General features: G+C 46.4%; 2 protein-coding genes across 5 annotated transcripts in view; one reads left to right on the forward strand and one right to left on the reverse strand.

Moving 5' to 3' along the window:
- Positions 1-2,004: 2,004 nt before the first annotated feature.
- On the reverse strand, positions 2,005-10,681 carry LOC106571077 (oligosaccharyltransferase complex subunit 4 (non-catalytic)). 2 transcript variants are annotated; one of them, XM_014143741.2, is made up of 3 exons: positions 10,556-10,681; positions 3,762-3,909; positions 2,005-2,112 (listed from the first exon to the last, which is right to left on the reverse strand). In XM_014143741.2, the coding sequence occupies exon 2, from the start codon at positions 3,906-3,908 to the stop codon at positions 3,795-3,797; it is 114 nt and encodes a 37-aa protein (XP_013999216.1). In that variant the 5' UTR covers position 3,909; positions 10,556-10,681; the 3' UTR covers positions 2,005-2,112; positions 3,762-3,794. The 2 variants fall into 2 exon arrangements, with proteins under 2 accessions (XP_013999216.1, XP_045551442.1); XM_045695486.1 differs by lacking the exon at positions 10,556-10,681 and adding an exon at positions 9,918-9,936.
- Positions 10,537-23,344, forward strand: part of selenoi (selenoprotein I) — a 96,291-nt gene continuing 83,483 nt past the window's right edge. For 2 of the 3 annotated variants that reach the window (XM_045695483.1, XM_045695484.1), the window contains exons 1-2: positions 11,483-11,752; positions 18,121-18,189. In XM_045695483.1, the coding sequence (XP_045551439.1) occupies positions 11,696-11,752; positions 18,121-18,189 (126 nt within the window). In that variant the 5' untranslated portion in view covers positions 11,483-11,695. Of the gene's footprint in view, positions 10,732-11,482; positions 11,753-18,120; positions 18,190-23,344 lie in introns of those variants that run through there. The other variant, XM_045695485.1, reaches the window with a different exon arrangement.

Here is a 23,344-nt window from a genome sequence, read left to right on the forward strand (position 1 = left end):
ACACCAACATCAAAACCTCATTCCAACTGTAAACTACGGTGGAGGGAGCATCATGGTTTGGAGTTGCTTTGTTGCCTCAGGGCCTGGACAGCTTGCTATTATCGATGGAAAAATGAATTCCCAAGTTTATCAAGACATTTTGCAAGACAATGTTAGGCTATCTGTCCGCCAATTGAAGCTCAACAGAAGTTAAGTGATGCAACTGGACAACGACCCAAAACACAGAAGAAAACCAACAACCGAAAAGCTTCAACAGAAGAAAATACACCTTCTGGATTGGCCCAGTCAGAGTCCTGACCTCAACCCGATTGAGATGCTGTGGCGTGACCTAGAGAGCAGTTCACACCAGACATCCAAAGAATATTGCTGAACTGAAACAGTTTTGTAAAGAGGTATGGTCCAAAATGTCTCCTGACCGTTGTGCAGGTCTGATCCGCAACTACAGAAAACGTTTGGTTGAGGTTATTGCTGCCAAAGGAGGGTCAACCAGTGAATGTTTACCTGGTGTGTTTAATAAATACATGAAAACGTATAATTGTTTGTGTGTTATTAGTTTTAGCAGACTGTGTTTGTCTATTGTTGAGACCTAGATGAAGATCAGATCAAATGTGATGACCAATTTATGCAGAAATACAGGTATTTCCAAAGGGTTCACATACTTTTTCTTGCCACTGTATATATTAGTGTAGATCTATCATTAGGATGTGTTTTTAGATATAGGCTCAGTGTAAATGTGTATTGTAGCATCATCTTTATTGCAAACATGAATAAAAATACAACTTCAAGCTACATATACATTTGACAGAGGTAATGAACTGTCCATTGATCAGCACAGCAATTGATAAAACAGGACCATGTTTGAAATGAAATTGAAATTAAGTGAATTTTACAAAAGGGAAGCAAATGGTTTCAGAAATCCTGAATGCAGACAGGCTCTATAGACCTCTAAGGGTTAGCTTACTACTATATCTGTTGAAGACAACGATTCAGTACTACTACTCTGTTGAAGACAAAGGTTCAGTACTACTACTCTGTTAAAGACAACGGTTCATTACTACTATATCTGTTGAAGACAACGATTCAGTACTACTACTCTGTTGAAGACAACGATTCTGTTGAAGACAATTTTCTGTACTATCTATCTGCTGAAGTCATTGACACCAGTTGTCTTCAAGAGATGACGCTGAACTATCCATGCGGATGGCCGACGTGCCATCTGACGTAAGACCGTAGAATACCTGTTAGCAGACAGCTCTGAGACATGTTCTGTATAGTTACTAAATACATGTTGGCAGACAGCTCTGAGACATGTTCTGTATAGTTACTAAATACATGTTGGCAGACAGCTCTGAGACATGTTCTGTATAGTTACTAAATACATGTTAGCAGACAGCTCCGAGACATGTTCTGTATAGTTACTAAATACATGTTGGCAGACAGCTCTGAGACATGTTCTGTATAGTTACTAAATACATGTTAGCAGACAGCTCCGAGACATGTTCTGTATAGTTACTAAATACATGTTGACAGACAGCTCCGAGACATGTTCTGTATAGTTACTAAATACATGTTGACAGACAGCTCTGAGACATGTTGTTCTGTATAGTTACTAAATACATGTTGACAGACAGCTCTGAGACATGTTGTTCTGTATAGTTACTAAATACATGTTGGCAGACAGCTCTGAGACATGTTGTTCTGTATAGTTACTAAATACATGTTGGCAGACAGCTCTGAGACATGTTCTGTATAGTGTACACAGTGGTGGTAATCAAGATAGCTGACATTTTCCAGACCAGGCTAGAAGAACATGTTTGTCTTTTCAAATATCCCATGGCCCAGATTTTTGGATGCAGGCCAGTAGGAATTGTGGTATAGAAGTCCTTTAAAAAAATTCATTAAGTTCCATCCCTGAGTGTTCATATTTGGTGATATTCATATTTGTATGTCATTTTTGTGTCAAAATAAACAAAGCTTTCTAATTAATCACCACACAAACTGACAGGCGTTTGTAGAGTCATTTTATTAGAAAACCCCTGCACAGTGAGACAGCGCTAATGCAAGCAGAGGTACGGCATCTCACTGCTACTCGACATGGTCCTCTTCAGCCACCTGTGAGGAGAGAGAAGAAGTCAAGTGAGTCACATCCTGATGGCCAAATGGCACCCTATTCCCTATATTTGACCCTATGGGCTTTGGTCTATAGTAGTGCACTAAACACTAAATAGGATTCCATTTGGGACGAAAGAACAGACTGACAGGATGGTTAGAAAACTGGTTGGGGTTGACTGATACCAATATCTGTTCCCAGAACCTCCAATGGTTGACCAGCAGGGTTAATCATCCCTTTCTTCAGACCCTCTTTACCTCCCCCTGACCTCATCCTCACTCCCCCCACCCCATCTCTCCTCCCCCACACCCCATCTCTCCTCCCCCACACCCCATCACTCCTCCCCCACACCCCATCTCTCCTCCCCCACACCCCATCTCTCCTCCCCATCACTCCTCCCCACACCCCATCACTCCTCCCCCACACCCCATCACTCCTCCCCCACACCCCATCACTCCTCCCCCACACCCCATCACTCCTCCCCCCACACCCCATCACTCCTCCCCCACACCCCATCACTCCTCCCCCACACCCCATCACTCCTCCCCACACCCCATCACTCCTCCCCCACACCCCATCACTCCTCCCCCACACCCCATCACTCCTTACCCACACCCCATCACTCCTCCCCCAACCCATCTCTCCTCCCCCACAACCCATCTCTCCTCCCCCCACACCACATCACTCCTCCCCCACCCCGTCACTCCTCCCCCCACCCCATCTCTCCTCCCCTCACCCCATCTCTCCTCCCCCACAACTCATCACTCCCCCCCCACAACCCATCTCTCCTCCCCACCCACCCCATCTCTCCTCCTCCCCCCTTTCCCCCATCACTTCTCCCCACCCCATCACTCCTCCCCTTTCTCACCCCACACCCCTGTCCTCACCTCCCCTTTCTCACCCCACCCCCACTCCTCACCCCATCTCTCCTCCCCACAACCCATCACTCCTCCCCCCACAACCCATCTCTCCTCCCCACTCCCCCCACCCCATCACTCCTCCCCCACACCCCATGTCTCCTCCTCCCCCTCTCCTCCATCACTCCTCCCCCACACCCCATCTCGCCTCCTCCCCCCTCTCCTCCATCACTCCTCCCCACCCCATCACTCCTCCCCTTTCTCACCCCACACCCCTGTCCTCACCTCCCCTTTCTCACCCCACCCCCTCACCTCCCCTTTCTCACCCATCTCTCCTCCCCCCACCCATCACTCCTCCCCCCACCCCTCCCATCTCTCCTCCCCCCACACCCCATCACTCCTCCTCTTTCTCACCCCATCACTCCTCCTCCCCCCACCCCATCACTCCTCCTCCCCCCACCCCATCTCTCCTCCCCCCACCCCATCTCTCCTCCCCCCCACCCCATCACTCCTCCCCCCACCCCATCACTCCCCACCCCATCACTCCTCCTCTTTCTCACCCCATCACTCCTCCCCCCCACCCCATCAGTCCTCCCCCACCCCATCTCTCCTCCCCCACAACCCATCACTCCTCCCCCCACACCCCATCTCTCCTCCTCCCCCCTCTCCTCCATCACTCCTCCCCCACACCCCATCTCTCCTCCATCACTCCTCCCCACTCCATCACTCCTCCCCTTTCTCACCCCACACCCCTGTCCTCTCCTCCCCTTTCTCACCCCACCCCCTCTCCTCACCTCCATCTCTCCTCCTCTCTGAACAAAGCAGTTCTACTCCAGTTTCTTGGGGTTGTTGACAGCTACGTAGTGATATAGAACCACCAGCAGGAACAGAGACACACCCAACATGTTGGCAAAGATGGCCAGCTGCACGTCAGTCACCATTCTGGAGGGAGGCAGAAACATACATTACACCACCATTCAGGAGGGGGGGGGGGCAGAAACACATTATACCACCATTCAGGAGGGGGTGGGTAAAATCTATGTACAGTGTGTGCAAATGTAGAAGAGTAGGGAGGTTGGGGGGGGCAGAAACATACATTATACCACCATTCAGGAGGGGGGGAAGAAACATACATTATACCACCATTCAGGAGGGGGGGGACCAAAACATACATTATACCACCATTCAGGAGGGGGGGAGAAACAAACATACCACCATTCAGGAGGGGGGGCAGAAACATACATTATACCACCATTCAGGAGGGGGGGACCAAAACATACATTATACCACCATTCAGGAGGGGGGGCAGAAACATACATTATACCACCATTCAGGAGGCGGGGGGGCAGAAACATACATTATACCACCATTCAGGAGGGGGCGGGGCAGAAACATACATTATACCACCATTCAGGAGGGGGGGAGAAGCAAACATTATACCACCATTCAGGAGGCGGGGGGCAGAAACATACATTATACCACCATTCAGGGGGGGGAGAAACATACATTATACCACCATTCAGGAGGGGGGGGACAGAAACATACATTATACCACCATTCAGGAGGGGGGGGCAGAAACATACATTATACCACCATTCAGGAGGGGGGGGCAGAAACATACATTATACAGCCATTCAGGAGGGGGGGGACCAAAATATACATTATACCACCATTCAGGAGGGGGGGACAAAAATATACATTATACCACCATTCAGGAGGGGGGGCAGAAACATACATTATACCACCATTCAGGAGGGGGGCGGGGGCAGAAACATACATTATACCACCATTCGGGAGGGGGGGGGCAGAAACATACATTATACCACCATTCAGGAGGGGGCGGGGGCAGAAACATACATTATACCACAATTCAAAAGGGGGGGGCAGAAACATACATTATACCACCATTAAGGAGGGGGGGACCAAAACATACATTATGCCACCATGCAGGGGGGGCAGAAACATACATTATACCACCATTCAGGAGGGGGGGCGGGGGCAGAAACATACATTATACCACCATTCAAGAGGGGGGGGCAGAAACATACATTATACCACCATTCAGGAGGGGGGGAGAAACAAACATTATACCACCATTCAGGAGGGGGGGCAGAAACATACATTATACCACCATTCAGGAGGGGGGCGGGGGCAGAAACATACATTATACCACCATTCAGGAGGTGGGCGGGGGCAGAAACATACATTATACCACCATTCAGGAGGGGGGGAGAAACAAACATACCACCATTCAGGAGGGGGGGCAGAAACATACATTATACCACCATTCAGGAGGGGGGGGACCAAAACATACATTATACCACCATTCAGGAGGGGGGGGCAGAAACATACATTATACCACCATTCAGGAGGGGGGGACCAAAACATACATTATACCACCAATCAGGAGGGGGCGGGGGCAGAAACATACATTATACCACCATTCAGGAGGGGGCGGGGGCAGAAACATACATTATACCACCATTCAGGAGGGGGCGGGGGCAGAAACATACATTATACCACCATTCAGGGGGGGAGAAACATACATTATACCACCATTCAGGAGGGGGGGAGAAGCAAACATTATACCACCATTCAGGAGGGGGGGGGGCAGAAACATACATTATACCACCATTCAGGGGGGGGAGAAACATACATTATACCACCATTCAGGAGGGGGGACAGAAACATACATTATACCACCATTCAGGAGGGGGGGAGGGGGCAGAAACATACATTATACCACCATTCAGGAGGGGGGGCAGAAACATACATTATACAGCCATTCAGGAGGGGGGGGACCAAAATATACATTATACCACCATTCAGGAGGGGGGGACCAAAATATACATTATACCACCATTCAGGAGGGGGGGCAGAAACATACATTATACCACCATTCAGGAGGGGGGCGGGGGCTGAAACATACATTATACCACCATTCAGGAGGGGGGGGCAGAAACATACATTATACCACCATTCAGGAGGGGGGGCGGGGCAGAAACATACATTATACCACCATTCAGGAGGGGGCGGGGGCGGGGGCAGAAACATACATTATAACACCATTCGGGACGGGGGCAGAAACATACATTATACCACCATTCAGGAGGGGGGGAGAAACAAACATACCACCATTCAGGAGGGAGGGGACCAAAACATACATTATACCACCATTCAGGAGGGGGGGGCAGAAACACATTATACCACCATTCAGGAGGGGGGGACCAAAACATACATTATGCCACCATGCAGGGGGGGGCAGAAACATACATTATACCACCATTCGGGAGGGGCGGGGGCAGAAACATACATTATACCACAATTCAAAAGGGCGGGGCAGAAACATACATTATACCACCATTCAGGAGGGGGGGGGGCAGAAACATACATTATACCACAATTCAAAAGGGGGGGCAGAAACATACATTATACCACCATTAAGGAGGGGGGGACCAAAACATACATTATGCCACCATGCAGGGGGGGGCAGAAACATACATTATACCACCATTCAGGAGGGGGCGGGGGCAGAAACATACATTATACCACCATTCAAGAGGGGGGGGGCAGAAACATACATTATACCACCATTCAGGAGGGGGGGAGAAACAAACATTATACCACCATTCAGGAGGGGGGCAGAAACATACATTATACCACCATTCAGGAGGGGGGGGACCAAAACATACATTATACCACCATTCAGGAGGGGGGGGCAGAAACATACATTATACCACCATTCAGGAGGGGCGGGGGGCAGAAACATACATTATACCACCATTCAGGAGGGGGCGGGGGCAGAAACATACATTATACCACCATTCAGGAGGGGGGAGAAACAAACATTATACCACCATTCAGGAGGGGGGGCAGAAACATACATTATACCACCATTCAGGAGGGGGCGGGGGCAGAAACATACATTATACCACCATTCAGGAGGTGGGCGGGGGCAGAAACATACATTATACCACCATTCAGGAGGGGGGGAGAAACAAACATACCACCATTCAGGAGGGGGGGCAGAAACATACATTATACCACCATTCAGGAGGGGGGGACCAAAACATACATTATACCACCATTCAGGAGGGGGGGAGAAGCAAACATTATACCACCATTCAGGAGGGGGCGGGGGCAGAAACATACATTATACCACCATTCAGGGGGGGGAGAAACATACATTATACCACCATTCAGGAGGGGGGGACAGAAACATACATTATACCACCATTCAGGAGGGGGGGAGGGGGCATAAACATACATTATACCACCATTCAGGAGGGGGGGCAGAAACATACATTATACAGCCATTCAGGAGGGGGGGACCAAAATATACATTATACCACCATTCAGGAGGGGGGGACCAAAATATACATTATACCACCATTCAGGAGGGGGGGCAGAAACATACATTATACCACCATTCAGGAGGGGGCGGGGGCAGAAACATACATTATACCACCATTCAGGAGGGGGCGGGGGCAGAAACATACATTATACCACCATTCAGGAGGGGGGGGCAGAAACATACATTATACCACCATTCAGGAGGGGGCGGGGGCAGAAACATACATTATACCACCATTCAGGAGGGGGCGGGGGCAGAAACATACATTATACCACCATTCAGGAGGGGGGGGCAGAAACATACATTATACCACCATTCAGGAGGCGGGGGGCAGAAACATACATTATACCACCATTCAGGAGGGGGGCGGGGGCAGAAACATACATTATAACACCATTCGGGACGGGGGCAGAAACATACATTATACCACCATTCAGGAGGGGGGGGAGAAACAAACATACCACCATTCAGGAGGGGGGGACCAAAACATACATTATACCACCATTCAGGAGGGGGGGGCAGAAACACATTATACCACCATTCAGGAGGGGGGGACCAAAACATACATTATGCCACCATGCAGGGGGGGGCAGAAACATACATTATACCACCATTCAGGAGGGGGGGCGGGGGCAGAAACATACATTATACCACCATTCAGGAGGGGGGCGGGGGCAGAAACATACATTATACCACCATTAAGGAGGGGGGGACCAAAACATACATTATGCCACCATGCAGGGGGGGGCAGAAACATACATTATACCACCATTCAAGAGGGGGGGGGCAGAAACATACATTATACCACCATTCAGGAGGGGGGGAGAAACAAACATTATACCACCATTCAGGAGGGGGGGGCAGAAACATACATTATACCACCATTCAGGAGGGGGGCGGGGCAGAAACATACATTATACCACCATTCAGGAGGTGGGCGGGGGCAGAAACATACATTATACCACCATTCAGGAGGTGGGCGGGGCAGAAACATACATTATACCACCATTCAGGAGGGGGGGAGAAACAAACATTATACCACCATTCAGGAGGAGGGGGGCAGAAACATACATTATACCACCATTCAGGAGGGGGGGACCAAAACATACATTATACCACCATTCAGGAGGGGGGGCAGAAACATACATTATACCACCATTCAGGAGGGGGGGGACCAAAACATACATTATACCACCAATCAGGAGGGGGGCGGGGCAGAAACATACATTATACCACCATTCAGGAGGGGGCGGGGGCAGAAACATACATTATACCACCATTCAGGAGGGGGCGGGGGCAGAAACATACATTATACCACCATTCAGGAGGGGGGGAGAAGCAAACATTATACCACCATTCAGGAGGGGGGGGGGCAGAAACATATATTATACCACCATTCAGGGGGGGGAAACATACATTATACCACCATTCAGGAGGGGGGGACAGAAACATACATTATACCACCATTCAGGAGGGGGGGGGCAGAAACATACATTATACAGCCATTCAGGAGGGGGGGACCAAAATATACATTATACCACCATTCAGGAGGGGGGGGACCAAAATATACATTATACCACCATTCAGGAGGGGGGGGCAGAAACATACATTATACCACCATTCAGGAGGGGGGGACCAAAACATACATTATACCACCATTCAGGAGGGGGGGGGCAGAAACATACATTATCCCACCATTCAGGAGGCGGGGGGCAGAAACATACATTATACCACCATTCAGGAGGGGGGGAGAAACAAACATACCACCATTCAGGAGGGAGGGGGCAGAAACAAACATTATACCACCATTCAGGAGGGGGGGACCAAAACATACATTATACCACCATTCAGGAGGGGGGGACCAAAACATACATTATACCACCATTCAGGAGGGGGGGGCAGAAACACATTATACCACCATTCAGGAGGGGGTGGGTAAAATCTATGGACAGTGTGTGCAAATGTAGAAGAGTAGGGAGGTTGGCAATAAATAGGCCATAGAGGCGAAATAATTACAATTTAGCATTAACACTGGAGTGATCGATGTGCAGATCATGACGTGCAAGTAGAGATACTGGGGGGTAAAAGAGCAAGAGGGTAAGTAATAATATGGGGATGAGGTAGTTGGGTGTGCTATTTACAGATGGGCTATGTACAGGTACAGTGATCAGTAAGCTGCTCTGACAGCTGATGCTTAAAGTTAGAGGGGGAGATGTAAGACTCCAGCTTCAGTGATTTTATTTTATTCACATATGGTGTCCAGGGCAGAGCTGGGGGCTGAAGGGGGTCTATAACAAGCGGCAACAGTTAGAGACTTATTTCTGGAAAGGTGGATTTTTAAAGTAGAAGCTCGAATTGTTTGGCCACAGACCTGGATAGCGTGACAGAACTTTGCAGGCTAACTCCACCCCCTTCGGCAGTTCTAACTTGTCGGAAAATGTTATATCCTAAACCAGGATTCAGACACGGCTAGGACATCCAGGTTGGCAGAGTGTGCTAAAGCAGTGAATAAAACAAACTTAGGGAGGAGGCTTCTAATGTTAACATGCATGAAACTAAGGCTTTTACGGTTACAGAAGTCAACAAATGAGAGCACCTGGGGAATGGGAGTGGTGCTGGGGACTGCAGGGCCTGGATTAACCATTCAGGAGGGGGGGGGCAGAGGATCAGAGGAGGGGGGAGAGGAGGGGGGGCAGAGGATCAGAGGAGGGGAGGAGGAGGAGTAGGAGAGGAGGGGGGGAGAAACACACGTAATATCTTCATTCTAGAAACTCGTTTGCGTTTTCAGTTTGGTGTTTAACTGTTTGTGTTGCGAAACTTTTTACAACAGAATTGGCGTAATGATTACAGCCCTGGTCGTCCATGACAGGCAAGGAACTGAACACAAGTTAACTAGTTGTCTATTTACCACCCCGCCATTCATTCATTCATTCATTCATTCATTGACATCCGACAACAACTGGCTAGCTAACGTGAGCTGCACCTGGGTGGTTGGCCGCCTAGTCAATGGCACATTAAGAATAGTTAAAAAACAATAACATTATTATGGATATCCTAATTTTTAGACACAGGTAGTTTCTTATCTAACGTTGGTGAGTAACTGTATGAGCTGCATCCTTAGCCAACATTATCACACATAAAAACTCGATAGGAAACCGGATAGGAAGGCGTCACCTACTAATGACAAAACAATACGATGACATTTCAACAAAAACAAGATAATTCAATCCTTACGTTATTCCTTATTTATCTGTATTTTAGTTGGTTGCAGGTTCCGTTTGTCTTTCTGATATAGGATACTATCCTGGATTTCCAGTCCTGTTCCGAGCAGCACAGAGGGCCACGTCAACGTCGAGAGAGGAGGAACCACAGCAAAGGCGTTCATACGGCGGCTCAGGACGTAACATGGGGTGCGTTCGTACAGTGGCTCAGGACATAACATGGGGTGCGTTCATACGGCGGCTCAGGACGTAACATGGGGTGCGTTCATACAGCGGCTCAGGACGTAACATGGGGTGCGTTCATACGGCGGCTCAGGACGTAACATGGGGTGCGTTCATACGGCGGCTCAAGACGTAACACGGGGTGCGTTCGTACGGCGGCTCAGGACGTAACATGGGGTGCGTTCATACGGCGGCTCAAGACGTAACACGGGGTGCGTTCGTACGGCGGCTCAGGACGTAACATGGGGTGCGTTCATACGGCGGCTCAGGACGTAACACGGGGTGCGTTCATACGGCGGCTCAGGACGTAACATGGGTGCGTTCGTACAGCGGCTCAGGACGTAACATGGGGTGCGTTCGTACGGCGGCTCAGGACGTAACATGGGGTGCGTTCGTACGGCGGCTCAGGACGTAACATGGGGTGCGTTCGTACGGCGTCTCAGGACGTAACATGGGGTGCGTTCGTACGGCGGCTCAGGACGTAACATGGGGTGCGTTCGTACATTCACTCTGACTCCGATTTCACAGCACTGAATATGCCAGATGCGCAGAATAACTGATGAATTTACAAACACACCCTATGATTTCCAACAAAAACTGTGATAGAGGGACGACTCAAAATCCCTTATAAATATTTTTTATAGAACATCTTAATCTAGATTTTCATAATAATTGAAAGTGAATAAATAATGTATATTTGATGCAGTCGGTCGTCCAAGCCAGAGAGGGCGGTAGTGGTGTCCGGCTGCATGGGACTGGAGGGAGAGGAGTGGCCGAGACGTGTCTCCTAGCCGGCGTGAGGGGTAGCTGCTGAGCTAACTAGCTAGATGGTGCTTCGCTTTTTTGCCATACGCGGAACAGAGCTCGGACAAGCCAATAGCTAATGTTCAGATAGCTAGTTAGTTAACAGTTGATCCTGTGAGTTACCAACATGGCTCTGTACGAATATGTCACTCGGGACCAACTGTCGGGCTTCGACAAGTACAAGGTAACGTTTTAGAGAAACACCGCTCTTCTAGCTAGCGGTGTACAACGCGTGTAGCTGTTAGCATGTAAACCTGGTTAGCTAGCTAGCTAGCTAGCTAGTGTTTGATGTTAAGTAACAAACACCATCATTATCGGGCGATGAACATTCTGGGAAATTACCTTCATTTAGTTAACGTCATCTCATCTGACTGGGTTCATATTGTAATTGGCATAAACTAACCGGTTGTGTATTATTTAATCTGACCGATAAGCGACCTGTCAACATTAGCTAAGGTAACGTTAGCTAACCAGCTGCTAACTAGTTAGCTAGGTACTCTGTATGTCGTGAATTGGAAAGCACCTGCTAGTGGGCTTGATATATGCACAGCGGGTACATCATATATTCTCCATACAGGCTGTAAAGACTTTACCTCCTTAACGATTTCCTACTTAACTCTCTATTTAGTAGCGGGGGAAAATATGCGTAATTTCTTTATAAAACACAATTTCCCACCAGAATGCTACTTCCTGATTAGCCAAGTATGGGTTAGCTGCAGCCCGATGTGACGACCGGAGTATGGGGTATCTGCAGCCCGATGTGATGACCGGAGTATGGGTATCTGCAGCCCGATGTGACGACCGGAGTATGGGTATCTGCAGCCCGATGTGACGACCGGAGTATGGGTATCTGCAGCCCGATGTGACGACCGGAGTATGGGTATCTGCAGCCCGATGTGACGACCGGAGTATGGGTTAGCTGCAGCCCGATGTGACGACCGGAGTATGGGTTATCTGCAGCCCGATGTGATGACCGGACTATGGGTTATCTGGTGTATCGAAAGGAGTGGGAAATTGGGCAAATTTGTTGCCACTGAAGGACGTTTTGCGTGGCGAAATTGATAACTAGTATTGATAACCATCTAGATGTCACCTTGATACATAGCCTACATACAGTCTAGTACTCAATGGGGAGGGCATGAACGGCAACATTCGCTCCTGCTTGACAAGCACTGCTGTCCTGCAACGGCATGGGAAGTAGCTACCTAATAGTAGTAGCTAATATTAGGGTGACAGTCAGTAAGCACGCATGCAATGCATGAAGCAACAGTACACCCATGATAAATACTTTTAATCAAAAATAAACAATCTTCAATTTTATAACTGAAAATGTACAATTATCTGTTTAAACAAACAGTCAAATACGACTGACTCATCTCTGGCTTAAAAACATAACTCCAAACTCTCGAGGTACAGTGGTAAGAAACGGAAGCCCCCCCCATTCCCCCCTTGCTCACCCTCGCTCCCCCCGTTCCCTCCTTACTCCCCCTCGCTCCCTCCTTGCTCCCCCCGTTCCCTCTTGCTCCCCCTCACTCTCCCCCCTTGCTCCCCCTCGTTCCCCCCTGCCGAACCCTCTGCGCCCCACAGTTTGGGAACCACTGGTCTAACCTATGGCAGAGCGCTTTCGACACACCACTCGCTCATACCCTGGTGGCGAAGGACATCATTGCTCCTTAATGTGGATCCAAATTCAGTTTTGAGATCCACCAGCGTCATTGGTGTAGGGTTACCTGGACATTTCTGACTGGTCATGGAACTATGAAAATGGGCAGGGTCTCCCCGCTTGGCTTGATGGGATATGTAGTGATTTTGCCAACACACCAGAGATATGTATACAGTCTTGTTCCCTTAATCTTCGTTCAACTGACAATTGTATTTGTTGATTTAAATCAGATTTTATTCATATAATGAGTAATCCAGGAACGTCACAAGTTAATTGACACGAGAAAATGGCAGCTCTACGGATTGCAATGACTACAATGAATGGCTAAATGACTTCCTGTCACCAAGGGTCCCTGGAGCTCCTCCTCCTCACCACTCTATATCGATGACGAGTTGTTTTCATAACAGGTCGCAAGATTTGCTAGCAACAACATTTAGTCACCATCAGTCAATTAAAACTTTTATTGAATACAACCAGACCTTTTCCTAATTTGTGTTGCTCAGATCAGCGTGACTATGGACGTGCCAATTAATTCTCAGTTTAAGTAGTACGAGCAACACAAGTTAGGACAAGGTTAGTGGTTGTATTCAATGAGATGTATGAATTTCAGAGGCCCGCAATTGTACAGAACAAACATAGGTGAGTTGAGAAACCTGCCTATTTTCCTCAAGTACGTAATGTCACTATTCCAAAGCTATTACAGAGAACAAGTTCATTTCTCGCTTCTCGAGATGTTTTTTAAATGTTCTCCTATACTTCCTATTGACCAAATTCCTGCTAATATTAGGTTTTTGAGCTAGTGCCCAATTGACTCCTTGAAGGAGAGCGCTCCTTGTCCCAGAATCTCCCAGAATGCACTGTGCGGCCCGTTGACGATGCACTTACACAATGGCCGTTAATACGATTCCAGTGAAGTTTCCCATCTCCTCAAAAGTCCAGTGCCTTCAGAAAGTATTCATACCCCTTGACTTATTCCACATTTTGTTGTGTTACTGCCTGAATTCAAAACGGATTAAATAGATACATTCTTCTCACCCAGCTACACACAACACACCATAATGAGGACGCTCCATAATGAGGACGCCCCATAATGACGACGCCCCATTATTTTTGCAAATGTATTGAAAATGAAGCCGCGGTTATAGCTGTGAGTCTGAGTAAGTGTCTAAGAGCTTTGCACACCTATATTGTACAATATTTGCCCATTATTTTCAAAATTCTTCAAACTGTCAAATTGGTTTTTGATCATTGCTAGACAACCTTTTTCAAGTCTTGCTTTAAATTTCAAAGCAGATTTAAGTCAACTGTAATTTGGCCACTCAGGAACATTCACTGTCTTGGTAAGCAACTCCAGTGTAGATTTGGCCTTGTGTTTCAGGTTATTGTCCTGCTGGAAGGTGAATTAATCTCCCAGTGTCTGGTGGAAAGCAGAATGAACAATTTTGTTTGCCTGTGCTTAGCTACATTTTATTTTTTTATCCCGAAAAACTCCCCAGTCCTTAACAATTACAAGCATACCCATAACATGATGCAGCCACCACTATGCTTGAAAATATGGAGTGGTACTCAGTAATGTATTGGATTTGCCCCAAACATAACACTTTATTTTGCAGTATTACTTTAGTTTCTCGTTGCAAACAGGATGCATGTTTTTGAATATTTTTTTTATCCTATATGGGCTTCCTTCTTTTCACTCTGTCATTTAGGTTAGTATTGTGGAGTAACTACAATGTTGTTGATCCATCCTCAGTTTTCTCCTATCACAGCCATTAAACTCTGTAACTGTTTCAAAGTCACCATTGGCCTTATGGTGAAATCCCTGAGCGGTTTCCTTCCTGTCCAAAGTGTAATTAATAACTTCACCATGCCCAAAGGGATATTCGATGTCTGCTTTAAAAATGTTTACCCATCCACCAATAGGTGCTCTTTGTGAGGCATTGGAAAACCTCCCTGGTCTTTGTGGTTGAATCTGTGTTTGAAATTCACTGCTCGACTGAGGGACCTTACAGATAGTTGTATGTGTGGGGTACAGAGATGAGGTAGTTACTCAAACATCATGTTAAACACTATTATTGAACACAGAGTGAGTCCATGTAACGTATTGTGTGACTTGTTAAGCACATTTTTACTGCTGAACTTGTTTAGGCTTGCCATAACAAAGGGGTTGAATGCTTATTGACTCAAGACATTTCAGCTTTTCATTTTTCATGAATTTAACATTTCGAAAAAACATAATTTCATTTTCACATCATGGGGTATTGTGTGTAGGCAAGTGACAGAAAATATAAATGTAATCCATTTCAAATTCAGACTGTAACACAACAAAATGTGTTAAAAGTCCAGGGGTGTGGCTACTTTCTGAAGGCTCTGTATGTCATAACAGCAGTTGTCACTGAGACTTTCTATTGGCCAAATTCAGGTAGGTCTTTCCCTGTTTCCTTCAGTTTGCTTTCTTATTTAAGAAACGTTATTTTTTTTACAGAATCTGCATAATGAATATGCCCCTGAGCTCTCTGGGATGCATATGAGGAGGGAGACAGGAATGTAGATGGGGTAATCAATATGCCCCAGAACTCTCTGGGCTGGGTATGAGGAGGGAGACAGGAATGTAGATGGGGTAATGAATATGCCCCAGAGCTCTCTGGGATGCGTATGAGGAGGGAGACAGGAATGTAGATGGGGTGTAATCATTAGTCCAAACAGGAGTGTCTATTGGACAAAATCAGGTATGTTCCTCCTCGTTTGGTTCCTGTAGAAAACACCTTGGTGTTGGTGATTGATGTAGCCAACGCTAACTAGCCAGCTAGCTGTCAGTGGCAACCCTGAACATCCAGCTGTCCAAATTAATACTGTTGATCTCTTAGGATCGGTTACTGACAGGTCTGGTTTATGAGGGGAACGACTGTTAGATAGTGTTGTCTGTTTTATGAGGTCTGGTTTATGAGGGGAACAACTCTGTTAGATAGTGTAGTCTGGTTTATGAGGTCTAGTTTGCCCATGGGGTCCAAAGTCACTCTCTTGTTGTGCCAGGGATAGAGAGAGTGTGACAGAGATGGTGATAGGATGGAGGGAAGAAGCCCGATCTGATCTCCCACTGAGGCTCTCACCCTCGACCTGTGTGTGTCTGTATTGTATATGCACACCTGCCTGTGCATATACAGTTGAAGTCGGAAGGTTACATACACCTTAGCCAAATACATTTAAACTCCTTTTTTCACAATTCCTGACACTTAATCCTAGTAAAAATTCCCTGTCTTAGGTCAGTTAGGATCACCACTTTATTTTAAGAATGTGATATGTCAGAACAATAGTAGAGAGAAATATTTATTTCAGCTTTTATTTCTTTCATCACATTCCCAGTGGGTCAGAAGTTTACATACACTCAATTAGTATTTGGTTGCATTGCCTTTAAATTGTTTAACTTGGGTCAAATGTTTCGTGTAGTCTTCCACAAGCTTCCCACAATAAGTTGGGTCAATTTTGGCCCATTCCTCCTGACAGAGCTGGTGTAACTGAGTCAGGTTTGTAGGCCTCCTTCCTTTCACACGCTTTGTGATGGCCACTCCAGTACCTTGACTTTGTTGTCCTTAAGCCATCTTGCCACAACTTTGGAAGTATGCTTGGGGTCATTGTCCATTTGCGACCAAGCTTTAACTTCCTGACTGATGTCTTGAGATGTTGCTTCAATATATCCACATAATTTTTCTTTCTCATGATGCCATCTATTTTGTGAAGTGCACCAGTCCCTCCTGCAGCAAATCACCCCCACAACATGATGCTGCCACCCCCTGTGCTTCACGGATGGGATGGTGTTCTTCGGCTTGCAAGTCTCCTCCTTTTTCCTCCAAACATAACGATGGTCATTATGGCCAAAGAGTTCTATTTTTGTTTCATCAGACGAGGACATTTCTCCAAAAAGTACGATCTTTGTCCCCAAGTGCAGTTGCAAACCGTAGTCTGGCTTTTTTATGGCGGTTTTGGAGAAGTGGCTTCTTCCTTGCTGAGCGGCCTTTCAGGTTATGTCAATATAGGACTATTTTACTGTGGATATAGATACTTTTGTACCTGTTTCCTCCAGCATCTTCACAAGGTCCTTTGCTGCTGTTCTGGGATTGATTTGCACTTTTCGCACCAACGTACCTTCATCTCTAGGAGACAGAACGCGTCTCCTTCCTGAGCGGTATGACGGCTGCATGGTCCCATGGTGTTTATACTTGCGTACTATTGTTTGTACAGATGAACGTGGTACCTTCAGGTGTTTGGAAATTGCTCCCAAGGTTGAACCAGACTTGTGGAGGTCTACAATTGTTTTTCTGAGGTCTTGGCTTATTTCTTTTGATTTTCCATGATGTCAAAGAGGCACTGAGTTTGAAGGTAGGCCTTGAAATACATCCACAGGTACACCTCCAATTGACTCAAATGATGTCAATTAGCCTATCAGAAGCTTCTAAAGCCATGACATCATTTTCTGGAATTTTCCAAGCTGTTTAACGGCACAGTCAACTTAGTGTATGTAAACTTCTGACCCACTGGAATTGTGATACAGTGAATTATAAGTGAAATAATCTGTCTGTAAACAATTGTTGTAAAAATAAATTACTTGTCATGCACAAAGTAGATGTCCTAACTGACTTGCCAAAACTATGGTTTGTTAACAAGAAATTTGTGGAGTGGTTGAAAAACGAGTTTTAATGACTCCAACCTAAGTGAATGTAAACTTCCGACTTCAACTGTATATGTATGGTCCACTGAACATTACATGGCTCTGTTCAACATGAGGCAAACAAAGAACTAATATGAAGGAACAATCCTCCATTCACTCTCTTCCTCCTTTCCTCTCATCCTTCTCTCCGCTCCTCACTTTCTCTTTTCTTTTCTCCTCTCTTCAGTATAGTGCGGTGGATTCCAACCCCCTGTCAGTCTACGTCATGCACCCCTTCTGGAACTCTGTAGTCAAGGTGAGGACACACACACACACACACACACACACACAGGTTATTGTGACTATGACAACGGTGTGTGTGTGTATTATGATAATGAGGTCTGTCTGCATCATTAATGAGGTTTCCTCTGTCTGCTGAGATACAATAACCTTGACCCTCTCTCTACCTCTTCCCTTCTCTCTCAATTTAAAGGTCTTTATTGGCATCGGAAACGCATGTTTATAAATTTGCCAAAGCAAATGGAATAGACAATAAACTAAAGGGAAATAAACAAGGGAAACATTAGTATACATTACACTCTCAAAAGTTTTAAAAAAATATAGACATTTCAAATGTTATATTATTGGCTATTTACAGTGTTGTAACAATGTGCATGTAGTTTTAATATGAAAGGTAGATAAATAAATAAACAGATTAAAATGGGTTGTATTTACAATGTTGGTGCTTCACTGGTTACCCTTTTGTCATGGCAACAGGTCACATCTTGCAGCTGTGATGGCACGCTGTGGTATTTCACCCAATAGATATGGAAGTTTATCAGTGTTTTGATTTGTTTTGTAATTCTATGTGTATCTGTGAAATCTGAGGAAAATATGTGTCTCTAATATGGTCATACATTTGGCAGGAGGTTAGGAAGTGCAGCTCAGTTTCTGAGGGCTGTGAACATAGGCAGTCTGTGTTTGTCCCATTTTGTGAATTCTTGGTTGGTGAGTTGACCCCAGACCTAACAACCATAAAGGACAATGAGTTAGATAACTGATTGATGTATTTTTAGCCAGATCCTAATTTGGATGTTGAGTTTTCTGTTCCTTTTGATGACATGGTAGGCCCTTGCCTTGTCTCAACGTTCACAGCCTTGTTGAAGTTATCTGTGGTGTTGATGTTTAGGCCTAGGTACACTACCGGTCAAAAGTTTTAGAACAAATCAAATTAAACTTTGTCACCTGCGCCGAATACAACATGCGTAGACCTCGCCGTGTAACCAACAGGCGTAGGCCTCGCCGTGTAATCAACAGGCGTAGGCCTCGCCGTATAACCAACTGGCGTAGGCCTCGCCGTGTAACCAACTGGCGTAGGCCTCGCCGTGTAACCAACAGGCGTAGGCCTCGCCGTGTAACCAACAGGCGTAGGCCTCGCCGTGTAACCAACAGGCGTAGGCCTCGCCGTGTAACCAACAGGCGTAGGCCTCGCCGTGTAACCAACAGGCGTAGGCCTCGCCGTGTAACCAACAGGCGTCGGCCTCGCCGTGTAACCAACAGGCGTCGGCCTCGCCGTGTAACCAACAGGCGTCGGCCTCGCCGTGTAACCAACAGGCGTCGGCCTCGCCGTGTAACCAACAGGCGTCGGCCTCGCCGTGTAACCAACAGGCGTCGGCCTCGCCGTGTAACCAACAGGCGTCGGCCTCGCCCGTGTAACCAACAGGTGTAGGCCGTGTAACCAACAGGCGTAGGCCTCGCCGTGTAACCAACAGGCGTAGGCCTCGCCGTGTAACCAACAGGCGTAGGCCTCGCCGTGTAACCAACAGGCGTAGGCCTCGCCGTGTAACCAACAGGCGTAGGCCTCGCCGTGTAACCAACAGGCGTCGGCCTCGCCGTGTAACCAACAGGCGTCGGCCTCGCCGTGTAACCAACAGGCGTCGGCCTCGCCGTGTAACCAACAGGCCTCGCCCGTGTAACCAACAGGCCTCGCCCGTGTAACCAACAGGTGTAGGCCGTGTAACCAACAGGCGTAGGCCTCGCCGGGTAACCAACAGTGCAGTTCAAGAAGAGTGAAGAAAATATTTACCAAATAAACTAAAGTAACACAATAAAAATAACAATAATGAGGTGGTACTGAGTCAATGTGGGGGGGTACAGGTTAGTCGAGGTAATTTCTACATGTAGGTAGGGGTGAAGTGACTATTCATAGATAATAAACAGCGAGTAGCAGCAGTGTACAAAACAAATGGGGAGGGGGGGGCTGTCAATGTAAATAGTGCGGTGGCCATTTGATTCATTGTTCAGCAGTTTTATGGCTTGGGGGTAGAAGCTGTTAAGGAGCCATTTGGTCCTATTGGTGCTCTGTTACCGCTTGCCGTGCGGTAGCAGAGAAAACCGTCTATGACTAGGGTGACTGGAGTCTGACAATTCTTTGGGCTTTCCTCTGACACCGCCTGGTATAGAGGTCCTGGATGGCAGGAAGCTTGGCCTCAGTGATGTACTGGGCCGTACACACTACCCTCTGTCGTGCGCTCTTCACGACTGTCTTGGTGTGTTTGTACCATGATAGTTGGTTGGTGATGTGGACACCAAGGAACTTGAAACTCTCGACTCGCTTCACTACAGCCCCGTCAATGTTAATGGGGGAAACCTACTCATTCAAGGTTTTTTTATACATTTTTTTCTATTTTCGACATTGTATAATAATATTGAAAACAGAAAAACTATGAATTAACACAAATGGAATCATGTAGTAACCAAGAAAGTGTTTGAGATTATTAAAAGTAGCCACCCTTTGCCTTGATGAAAGCTTTGCACACTCTTGGCATTCTCTCAACCAGCTTCATGAGGTAATCACCTGGAATGTATTTCAATTAACAGGTGTGCCTTGTTAATTTCTGGAATTTCTTTCCTTAATGCGTTTGAGCAAATCAGTTGTGTTGTGACAAGGTATGGGTGGCAAACAGAAGATAGCCCTATTTGGTAATAGATCAAGTCCATATTATGGCAAGAACAGCTCAAATAAGCAAAGAAAAACCACAGTCCATCATTACTTTAAGACACGAAGGTCAGTCAATACGGAAAATGTCAAGAACTTTGAAAGTTTCTTGAAGTGCAGTTGCAAAAACCATCAAGCGCTATGATGAAACTGACTGTCATGAGGACCACCACAGGAAAGGAAGACCCAGAGTTACCTCTGCTGCAGAGGACAAGTTAATTTGAGTTACCAGCCTCAGAAATTGCAGCCCAAATAAATGCTTCACAAAGTTCAAGTAACAGACAAATCTCAACTACAACTGTCTAGAGGTCGATTTGCTGCAAAGAAACCACTACTAAAGGATACCAATAAGAAGAAGAGACTTGCTTGGGCCAAGAAACACGGTGGAAATTTGTCCTTTGGTCTGGAGTCCAAATTTGAAGTTTTTGGTTCTAACCGCTGTATCTTTATGAGACGCGGTGTGGGTGAACGGATGACCTCCGCATGTGTGAGTCCCACTGTGAAGCATGGAGGAGGAGGTGTGATGGCGAGAGGGTGCTTAGCTGGTGATACTGTCTGATTTATTTAGAATTCAAGGCACACTTAACCAGTATGGCTACCACAGATTCTGCAGCGATATCCCATCTGGTTTGGGCTTAGTCCCACTATCATTTGTTTTTCAACAGGACAATGACCCAACACACCTCCAGGCTGTGTAAGGGCTATTTTACCAAGAAGAGAGTGATGGATTGCTGCATCAGATGACCTGGCCTCCACAATCACCCGACCTCAACCCAATTGAGATGGTTTGGTTTGAGTCAGACCACATAGTGAAGGAAAAGCAGCCAACAAGTGCTCGGCATATGTGGGAACTCTTTCAAGACTGTTGGAAAAGCATTCTAGGTGAAGCTGGTTGAGAGAGTGCCAAGATTGTGCAAAGTTGTCATAAGGGTGGCTATATAAAGAATCTCAAATATGAAATATATTTTGATTTAAGACTTTTTTTTGGTTACTACGTGATTCAATGTGTTATTTCATAGTTTTGAATGTAGAAAATGGTAAAAATAAAAAAAACCTTGAAAGAGTAGGTGTTCTAAAACTTTTGCCCGGTAGTGTATGTATAATTATCTGTGTTTTTGTGTGCTCTAGGTCAACAGTGTCTAGATTGAATTTGTATTTGTGGTCCTGGCTACTGGACCTTTTTTTGGAACACCATTATTTTTGTCTTATTGAGATTTACTGTCAGGGCCCAGGTCTGACAGAATCTGTGCAGAAGATCTAGGTGCTGCTGTAGGCCCTCCTTGGTTGGTGACAGAAGCAACAGATCATCTGCAAACAGTAGACATTTGACTTCAGGTTCTAGTAGGGTGAGGCCAGATGCTGCAGACTGTTTTAGTGCTCTCGCCAATTTGTTGATATACATGTTGAAGAGGGTGGGGCTCAAGCTGCATCCCGGTCTCACCCCACAGGCCTGTGGAAGGAAGTGTCTGTTTTTTTGCCAAATTTAACTGCTTGTTGTTTAAGCATATTGATTTTAATATTTCATATGCTTTCCCCCAACACCGCTTTCCATCAATTTGTATAGCAGACCCTCATGCCAAATTGAGTCAAGGCTTTTTTTTAAATCAACAAAGCATGAGAAGACTTTGCCCTTGTTTTGGTTTGTTTGTTTGTCAATTAGGGTGAGCAGGGTGAATACGTGGTCTGTTGTACGTTAATTTGGAAAATTTTGTCCAGGAAATTGTCTCGGAAGTATTGGTTTTGTTGTTGTCCAATTGTTTTTGATAGGTTCCTTCCATCTATAGCATCTCTTATAGTATCTAGTTCCTTTGGCTTCGATGCCTCATGGTTGATTATTGCTCTGTTCAAGTAGATTGTGATCTGATGGGGGTGTCAGTAGGCTGACTGAACACTGAGAGACTCTGGGTTGAGGTCAGTGATAAAGTACAGTACTGCCAACGGATGAGCTATAGGTGTACTTACCCTAAGAGTACGCTTGAAGCCTACCATTGACTATTTATAGACGAGCATGCTGCAGGAGTTGTGACTAGGGCTGTTGCAGTGATCGTATTACCGCCACACCGGCAGTCAAGTCATGAAGGCAGTCAAATTCCACATGACCGTTTAGTTATGGTAATTAGGTTTCTCTACCTCTGATGCTGCTGCTGGTCATTCGTAACCTATCAAACTTGCTAACTGCCTGGTACTCAGCACTCTATTGTCACTCTAGTCACTCTGACATCAATGCAAATGTAGCGAAAATATAATCAAACACTTCATGAGAGCCCATGAGCTCATGTTACACAACATTTCTATAGGCTATGCAATTGTGTGAGAAAACAGAGTGATGGCCTCTATTAACAAGAGGAGGATCCCATCAGCTTTCTATAGGCTAGGCCTACTATATTTATTTCTCAACTTGTATAAACATTTGACTGGTACTGTATATTATTTAGTATATGTAAAGATTAAATCAAGAATAGTCTGATGGGTG

This window comes from Salmo salar, chromosome ssa15, assembly GCF_905237065.1.
Source record: "Salmo salar chromosome ssa15, Ssal_v3.1, whole genome shotgun sequence".
Lineage (NCBI taxonomy): Eukaryota > Metazoa > Chordata > Actinopteri > Salmoniformes > Salmonidae > Salmo > Salmo salar.

What these genes read in the sequence shown, in the direction of transcription:
- LOC106571077 (XM_014143741.2), bottom strand. Translation starts at nt 3,908, where the DNA reads ATGGTGACTGACGTGCAGCTGGCCATCTTTGCCAACATGTTGGGTGTG.